Source organism: Thunnus thynnus, chromosome 11 (genome assembly GCF_963924715.1).
Source record: "Thunnus thynnus chromosome 11, fThuThy2.1, whole genome shotgun sequence".
Lineage (NCBI taxonomy): Eukaryota > Metazoa > Chordata > Actinopteri > Scombriformes > Scombridae > Thunnus > Thunnus thynnus.
The window spans coordinates 12,219,161-12,229,064 of NC_089527.1; the positions used below are offsets into that span (position 1 = coordinate 12,219,161).

Below are 9,904 nucleotides of genomic sequence, written 5' to 3' on the forward strand. Positions count from 1 at the left end.
AGTGGATTGTTTTCCATTATAAAGTTTCAGCTCAGCAGTGTCAGCTGCTCTCTAATGCACTAAATCATTATGTTTGTGTTATTTTTGCTCATACTTTCTCACACACTTGTAAATAAAAAAGTATAAAGAAAGGCCAATAAATGTCTGTAATTGATGTTTCTCTACAAGTGGCCACATGTTGGATAAAGGATGGATCAACCACAGAATTTTTTCTCAGCTGTGTGTTTTACTTATGAGGACAATTTGCAGCACATCTCTGACATTTTTAAGCATTTATTGCCTTTTATGAGCAGTCATTACAAAATTGATCTGTAGATTAACTGTGGATTTAAGATAATTGAGGATTGATGTAGCCCGGAAACACATGCAATGATGATATTAAAAGCAAACAAAGAAAGCATTGTGGATGGGGCCTTTCAGGACAAAGTGGCGCCACGATAGTTGTCTAGAGTGGTTTTCCTTCATATCATCCCTAGTAACAACTTGAATGGTAAAGTCGTCACCATAAGAAATCAAGGTTTAACGGTTTTCTTTTATAGAAATACAACTAAATTAAACCAGAATTTTGTACTCACTAGTAGCCACACATCACACAAAAGAGGAATTACTGCAGTGGTAGATCAAGCACTGCAAAATGAAAACAGACTTCATGAGAGTGAATTGAAGCGAAATGAAGGGCTGTTTGAAAAGCTCACTCGATTATACGTATTTGCACAGCATGAGGTGAGGCAGGCAGTCTGCCATCACCTACAGACTGAATGCACAAAGCATTTTAAAAAACCCACACAAAATCAAGCGGAGGCTATTTCTCTTCCTCTCTCTCTCTCTCTCTCTCTCAAACACACATGTACACACAATAATGTAGAATACAATACAATAATTAATGTTTCTACAGGATCTTCATATCATACAGATTTTACCTCAGTGACCTTGCTGTTGTTCCCAATAATGCTTTTTACTGATGCTTGTCCATAAGTATAAAAAGATACATTTTAAGTTTACATTTATTATATTATTATATTAATTATATTATATTGATTATTTTTTCTGTTAGGATGAATGCTGCACTCTAAACACACACTGCTTCTTGAAAATCCGCCCTCCTCTGTGTCACTTATATACACTTTGCTGAACGTCTCTCCTCTCCTATTTTCCCCATCTTCTCTTCTCAGTCTGACATCAACTCCTCCTTAATTGATCCCACACTGAGGCTTCTGACAAGCAGCCGACACATGGTAATGTGAGACTAGCTGGAAGTCAACCCACTGAGTCATCACACCCATGGCGAGCTTGTGGGGTCGCTGCTGAGGGAATGAGGTGATGTCATCTTTACAAGCCCACAGATCATGCTGTCAGAGGAAAGACACGGGGGGCAGAAGGGCGGAAACTTCTAACCTTTGAACTTCAGCCATGTATCTAACAATTTTCTTTGCACCTAATCTTCTGAATTGTTGTACTACATAAAAACCATTTTAGTAATGATTAATAGTATGCTGCTGACAATTTCAGTATTTACTCCCCCCCAGTGTCTGACACTGAGGAGCAAACTTGAATTAACAGCACAGCAATATATATGCTGACGTTCATCATGGTAACAAGTCTACAGGAATCAATATACTGTACTGTGTACAGTATAGAAAGTGCTGGGTAGACTAGCATTGGTTAAAATATTACGTCATATAAATAACTAATTAGCACCTCCCTCAATGAGATACATTCACTTGTGTACAAAATAGACGCATTTATGACAAGACAAACTAACTAACTAACATTATGAGTGTGTAGTTCTTTGTGGATGCGCATGATCTTACTTAGGTTAAATTATTCAGTTCAAAAATTACCATGTTATTCGGGCCTACTGGGTCTCATTAACTATAAAAAGACTAAGAGTACAGCCATGCTAGCAACTCTGAGGCTGTACTAAATGAGGATAAGATTAGCATGCTAACATGCTCACAATAACAATGCTAGCATGTTGATGTTTAGCGGGTATAATGCATGTTTACCATCTTAGCTAAGCTTGTTAGCATGCTAACAAAGTACTTCTGAGGCTGATGGCAATGTCATTAGTTTTGCAAGTATTTTGTCATGAACTAATGCACTGGACAAATTTAAATTTTGACCATATGATGGTGCTAAATGAAAAGTTAAGGGATCACAAAAATTATTATTAGGTATGAAGGTGTGTATGAAATCTCAGGGCAATCCATTTAGTATTTGCTGAGATATTTCAACTCACTACCACAAATGTCAATCTCATAGTAGCACTAGATGAAAACTCAGGGCATCACCGGAGTAAAAAGGATCCACATCATTTTTGCCAGTCCAAGGAGATGTTGAAATATTTCACAGGATAAAGGAAAAGTTTTACTTGCTGGTGGAGCAACAGGGAAAGTCAGGAGTAAAAAGTGAGTAGATTTCTTCTTCTTGGCACTAAAAATGTCTATACCAAATTTCATGGCAACCCATCTAAGCAGTCAGGACCAAAGTGGACTGGCATTGCCATCCTTAGAGCTATATCAATAACATGACTGAAAATCATCAGTAACAAGTCTACATTAGATTGTTATGACCTGTTAAACATACTGAAAAGGATCAACATCAGCTCAACAGAATCTAAAATATTTTCAGGAAAATTCATCATTCATGTTTAAATGTGGCACAAATAAACTACATTCTTCTAAAACATAAAATCTAATTTGAAATATGATTTTGGTGGTGCTTAATCAGCAAAATTTGAGGTTTTTGAGATGAATCATTTATTTAAGAAGATTAGAAATGTTAATGGGGTCAAGATGTCCCAGTAGTGCACCTATTAACAAGCTCCAGATCCACAAATATTAAAACTCTTGAAATCTAATTGAGTTCAGATATGATTTTTGTAGTTGGCAGAGATCTGAGAATGACCTCACCAGAAAAACGATACAGTCTGTTTATGTTTTCCTAATGAGTGACCTATTTTGGTCGAGCAAATAATGACTGTTCTTTTTTTTTTCCAGAGGCAAAGGTGGAAGTAGCTTGATGTTGTTATAGCACTGGAAAACCTTTTAGGGATAGGTTTGGGGTGGATGTTTGATGTACTTTAAGTGCAGCTGCCTTTGACTTGAAGACTAGGTTACTTACTGTAGTTTACTTGTAGCCATGGAGGCCAGATCACCTCTGGAAGTGATCTTGTTCAACAGATTACAGTGCTAGAACGATGAGATGTAGTCATAGATCATACACACCTAAATGACAATGATTAGATTTACTTCTGAATCAATTAAACACATTTAAACACATTTAAGTATGTGCTCATCTGACAGACTGATGAAACACATTTTATATTTTTTCAGCTTACAGCTTACATTTATCTGTGGCTGAAAGCATTCAGAAATTCAAATGAATTAAGTTGGAGCCTTGTTCTTCACAGCCATAACTGGGACTTAATGAAAATGGAAAAAATCACTTTTCATTGATTGAAATTCTATTGTCGGTGATCCACTTGAGAAAGGTGACGCGGTAAAAAAAAGAAGTGTCACATGCAATATGAATGAAGTCAGTTGAGGTAAAGACTTCACAGAATACAGATGACAGTCATTATGAGAGAAACTGGCAAAGGTTAGTATCTGTTAGTGATTTTTACCAACTGTGAAGAGCTTCTATTTTAAGATATATAGGCTGTGTACAGCATTTTATGATTTAATGCAGTAGCCCTATTACTTTATAATTGTGAAGCTTGTAGAGGACGCTATTTTTGTTTTTTAATTAAAAAAAAACAGTAACACATCAGTATTTTAAACGTATTTATTCAGAGACGTTTCACTGCTTGGAAGCCTCTCTTTTGCAGGAACACCCTGATCACATTCACACAGTTACAAACATTCATACTTGAAAGCTGCCCAGTACAACCACAGTCTGATCAGCTGGCCACTGAGCAGCTTTTATTTTTTTTTTTTGCTTTTTTATTTTGAGGACAATGGCTGGCCCACATTCATATTCACTGACTCTTTTGAATTTACTCCCCATGTTTCTTCTTTTATTTCTATTTTGTTAAGAATTTTCAAACCTGTCCTTAGGACCACCTTGTTGTGAAAAGAAAGGACAAAACAACCAAAACAATTGAATAAGATAAGATAAGATAAGATAAGATAAGATAAGATAAGATAAGATAAGATAAGATAAGATAAGATAAGACAGAACTTCATTAATCCCGAAGGAAATTCTTGAATGTTATTTTGTCTTTCCTTTATAGGACTCGATTTTACCTTCAGAAAACCCTGAATTAATGATGGGTATGGATTGTTTGAAGGGAAATCATGCTACGCACTTCCTGTTTCACCTCTCTTCTTCTAGGTTGACATCTGAGTTTGTGTGGGCCAACTAGGTAATGTTACTGTCATGTTCCTTCACACTGAAATGCTGAAATGAGTGCTGGGAGTATCCATTCAAGATAGGGCATGATGGGATGCGCCTTGTTAGCAAAAATGTTTACATACTGTATGTGTGGCACTGAAATGAATCACCTCTGGTATGAAGTGCACCAAGAAAACATATTACACCAGCAGCAGCAGCTGGTAATACTCACGCGTGACAGAACGGATCCATGATTCAAGCTGTTTATGCCAAATTCAGATCCTGATCCATTAGCATGTGGCAACAGAAATCATGTTTTGTTGAATTGTGAGATGTTTGTTCACTGTTCAGTTATCCAGTATTGGTGATCATGTTAGTCGTTCTTAGCTAGCAGGAAGAAAACCCCAAATGGTCATGTGCTGAATTAGCCTACCCTCTTCAAGGTTTGACAAGTTTTTAATTCAGAGATAATTTTTGTTCTGAGCTATGATTTGCATATCAGGGCCTTCTTATCAGCTTGGACAAGTCTAGTCATTCCTTCTGACCTCTCACTGTCAAAATGTTTTCACCTACATAATTGCCACAAGTTTTTGTGTTTTTCTGTTATCTCCAGATACTGTGGGTACACTGTATCTGAAATTTGACATGAACCTATGTGAAGGTGCTGCCCTCAAGTCAAAAGCCCAATACAATGTTACTTCTACATCTCCATCAAACTAAGGCCATCCGTTACGTAGCCTTTGTTGCTAAGGTTGTTCCACAATGCTGTTTTCATTGTCTACTCACATTTTTGGATCCGATTCGGGCTCAAACATGTACAGATGTATTTGAGAAGTTTATATTACAAGTAAAGAACGGAAAAAATAAGCAAAATGCTCCTACTACTACTACTGTTTGTTTACATAACATCCGGAGCTCTGCTGAAGGCCAGCTTCCAAGATCTGGCCAACAGAACAGAGTAGGCTCATCGGGAGGGGGGCCTTAAAGAAACAGGAGCTAAAACAGCCTGTTTCAGACTGAGGCTGAACTGAGGGGCTGCAAAAAGGGCCAGTATAAGATAAATAAGACGTTTTTAAACTGTAAATCATGCAAAGATATTCCAGTAGAGCCCCAGATTTAAAATATAGACATGGAAATGTGCATAATATGGCCCCTTTAAACTTACTCAACACATGGTAACATATTAGTAGGTCAATTTGAGGAATCTGTTGGGTGATAGCCAAAAGGAGGTTGCTGTTTCTAGTCCATAACCCTGAATGCTCTCTGTGTACTTTGGGAAAAGGGCAAGTCTCAGCCATAATTTAGCCTTCTGCCCTCCTTCTGTGCTTCTCTTTACTTCCGTAACACCAATGCAGCATTGTGATAGTCAGGAGAAAAAACTGACTGAGGAAGAGAATTGCACCAATGTGCAGCAATAACTATTCTTTGTTTCCTACAGATGAATACATATCTACATATACTATACGATAACAGCTATAATAGGGTTGGTGAGGTGAGGTTACAAATCATGATGATTTATCATTCTCATCAATACCTCGTTATTGTATAATTCAGTTCAATTTATTTTATTCAACTCAATACAGTTCACCTCAGTTCAATTAAGTTCACTGCAGTGCAGTTCTACCTCTTCCAGACATATAAAATAAATATAACAACGTGATGCGATTAAACAAATAAAGATGCAAGAAATTAGTCTTTAATCATGACCATCATCAGGTGTAAAACAAAATTAAGTGAACAGGCAAGTTTGACCCCCAAGTTTGTCAAATATCCGTAAGAAAAGCCTCAGACACTGCATTCATGTAATGCTTCCACCCTCATCTTCCCTTCCCCACCATCTGTCTCTCCCTTTGCTGTAAACAGAAATGAGTCTATAGATTCAATGAGACTCTCAGCCACCTGGGTCCCTCACATTTCCCTCTTTTACTCCTTCAGTCTGAGGCACATTTCACTAAAACCTTCTTTCACCCCACCAGCCAGTGGAAACAGCACCTTCCTATGCACTATAAACACATAAAATCTAATTCAAACAAAATGAGTTATAATATCTTCCCACACTGCACAGTGAGGACAGAAGTCATGACTAAGTTTGAGATGTTAGCCAAGGCCCTCCCACACATACTGCACCAGCAAACAGATTTATATCCCCATTAGAAAGAGAAGATCCTATTTAAAAATATTTGGGGCAGTGAATGGAAATGTTTATATGACTGCCATGTATCTCTGTCTGCTGTTTTTTCCGTTTGTTTTCATTGACAGTACATTCAGGAAACACACTTAATCGCATGAATCCAGCTGATGAAACACATGTAATTTTCTTTGTTTACCATTCATCCAACACCTCTAATCATTTACAAAAATATCCTTTCAACCTGGATGGGAACAAACAGTAAAACAAAACAACTTTCTGCTATGTGCGGCTTGCTCATTTTTCGTAGCTCAATGAATTAGCAAAAAGGTCATGGGAGACACATTTTTATTCATTACATGGTTCTCAAGGTCTGTGTGTGTGCGCACGTCCACATCCAACTCTCTGCACAGATTAAAATGAGAAAGCTGCATCCTCGTTAGATGACGAGAGAGACAATAACACAGGAGGCTTCTTCTGCTCGCTCACTTTCTCATCGATAAAAAATTGAATTCATTCAACTTTTACTGTCAGATGGGGTTTCATAGTTTTTAGCATGTTTTTAAAGCTACATATAGTCAGTATTGTTGTTAAGCATAGGGTTGTCAGGGAGATCATAGTCCAAATCAAACTCTCAGCAGAGGACAATAGATATCTGATGGAGACAATGGACAAAGTCTGACAACATAGTTGATGAGTCACACAAACAACCTCTTCATCCCACTTTAAACTCTGTCTGGGCTAAGAAAAGGGATGAACACATATGATTGCTTCCTCTGTGACTGTCTCACTCTCTTCCACACACAGATACAGACATGCAACCTACACCTGCACAGACTCAATAAAAACAATTAAGAAATGTGGTGGTGGTGTCTTTTTCAGGAGAGGTTCAATCAATTCAGTGTCTTTAATAACAACCATAGATTAAGCCACACGCGGAGGAGGAGCAGCTTCCTGCATGGGACCAGGCAATCATGCTGTTCTTTTCCAGCACTTTCTCCTCCCTGTCTGTCTGCCGAGGGTGCTCTGCAGCATCCTTTTCAGCTTGTGAATCAACCTCCCTCATCTTCCTCCTCCTCCCCCCTTCTCCTTCTTCCCCCTTGTTTCCTCTATAGAAATAAAAAAGACAAACTCCCTCCCTCCACCAGTGTCACTCAATAATATAGCTCCGCAAACAACCCAGTTTCTCTTGGGTTCTCAATGAATTATTCACAGCCATATCCAAAATGCACCCCGTTTCTTTAAGGGTGAGGAATAATCGCTGCAGTCAGCTCCAAAATGCATCCAGAAAAAGGGCTGCAATGGGCGGAAGAGACTCTTGCTATAAATACACCCCTCACCCCCCCTCCCCAAACCCCCCTCACCCCTCCACCCCCACCACCCATCCACATCCCTCCCTCATTCTCACTCCTTCCCAGTGAAAAGCACATCAGCCAGGACAGTAGCCTACTGCAGGGTCCCTTCGCTGGCTTGCTGTGCACTTTTCATGCAAGGGAGGGACACCAGTTATGTCATCGCTCCTACACCATTCGTGCCTGCTTGCTGATGCAACGTGGAGGCTGCTATTCATTGACTTCCTCTGGGTTGTTTATATCACATGTGTAGGATACTGCAGCCTGTAGGCTACAGCATGCTGATGACGGGGCGCATATACTGTGGCTATACTGCACATACTGGTGGGAGCTGGAGTGTACCCAAAACTGCGCACACACACACACACTCACACACATGCCAGCTGTGCACACATGTCCGCGGGGGCTGTGCTTTATGCAGATGAACAATGGGTGACTAATGGACATAACCGCAGCTATTTGGCGTTAAGGCCCTAAAACAAAAAGCTACTACGGCTGATAAGAACCAGAAGCGGTTGTCTGTCAGTGTCTCTCTCTCCTGTTTTGTCAAAATTTGCCTTAATTCTCAGGAGAATTAGAAACGAGGAGCTTCCCGTGGGGCTGAACTTTCAACACAAACAGAGAAAAGCAGGCCACCGAATCTAGCGCAGCAGCTGAACTCACTCCAGATGCAACTTTTACGATTCCTCCCCACTTCATTGATGCCCATATATCAGCGCCTGTAGACACCGCTTTGTTTTCAGTTCATCACTTATGTGGATAAAGATGTGAGGAAGCCAAAATCCAAGGTGCTACACTGACAGATTGGACCTCGGTCCTTTGTTTGATGTTGGCGGCCTACAACAGAATAAACCTCGCTATCTACTCACCTTACACAGCTGAAAGTTTTCCGACACTAGCGTCTCTTGGACGTCGATTTCTTTGGGAGTTGGCGCCGCGGTGGGAGTCCCGGCCGCGCTCCCGCACGATGGAGATCCGATAGTCCCTCCCGGAGAGGAGGTGGTCAAACCGTCCAACACCTTCCGAAACTTCTTCATTTTTGTATCGTGCGTTTGTATATTTTAAGGTTAGGGATAGAGAGGAAGAGAGGACCACTCTGCGCTCTTCTTTTCCCAGAGTTCCCAGTCTCCTCTCAGATACAAGAACCCAACTCGTTTAGGCAGCTAAAGAAATAAATCGTCTGTTCCTGCAGCAGAAGCAGGCTATACAACCCACTCTCTCTTTCTCTCTCTTAAGTGCAATTTAAAAAGTCACAGAGGCACCTCATCTTGCACTCTGACTGTTGTCCACAAAAATGAATGCGTCTAAGCCACTCTGACCTGAGGATTACAGTCAATGTTGCAGATGCAGGTCGCCTATCTCATATCAGAGCACCGACGGCTACAGAAACTACTCAACTTCATCTTGCTTTTGCATCCTAAAGTAACATCCAGTCCCGGGCTTGGAGAAAAAAAACAAACCTAAACATAATCAGGGGGCCGAGCAGCGCTGTTAAAACACACAGAAGTGGGGTAAAAAAAAAATATCAAAAGAACTTCGAGCAGGTCAATCCACTTCCCCCCCAAAAAAGCACTTTCACAGCACTGTGATTACCAGTAACAGGAAGAGAAGGAGGGGGAAATAGACTGGAGACGCAGAGGCAATGCAGTTAAACGCGGTTTGAGGCCGGAAAACGAGACAACTCAAACATCGAGGAGATGAAGGCGGGAAAAAACAGATGCTGTTGGCTTGACGGTGTGAACTGGAGGTTAATCTACGGATGGATGTGAGTCGCTTTTTATATCTTCCAGCTTTGTTTCAGCGTCTGTTCCCTGCAGTCCGGAGACAGGAGACGGGAGCTGTCCGCGGTGCTGAAAAACCACAGCAAGCCAGCCCCGCCCCCCTCCACCAGCCCTCTCTCTCTCTCTCTCTTTTTCTCTCTCTCTCTCTCTCTCCTCCCCGCCCTCCCTCATCCATGATTGGGTGAAAGCGCTAAATCAAAGATAGATAGTGATGAGGAAAAATAACCTGGGAAACGGCAATAAAAGAACATTTCACCTCAAAATTTTGACCCAAAAATTCATTCATCATTCATCCTCCCATCAAACAA

The 9,904-nt window shown here is 40.4% G+C and overlaps 1 protein-coding gene across 3 annotated transcripts in view; it reads right to left on the reverse strand.

Moving 5' to 3' along the window:
• The window catches only part of stxbp5l (syntaxin binding protein 5L), a 160,974-nt gene extending 151,336 nt beyond the window's left edge, over window positions 1-9,638 (reverse strand). For all 3 annotated transcript variants that reach the window (XM_067603186.1, XM_067603185.1, XM_067603187.1), the window contains exon 1: window positions 8,685-9,638. In XM_067603186.1, coding sequence (XP_067459287.1) covers window positions 8,685-8,852 — 168 coding nt within the window. In that variant the 5' untranslated portion in view covers window positions 8,853-9,638. The remainder of the gene's footprint in view (window positions 1-8,684) is intronic.
• Window positions 9,639-9,904: the final 266 nt, after the last annotated feature.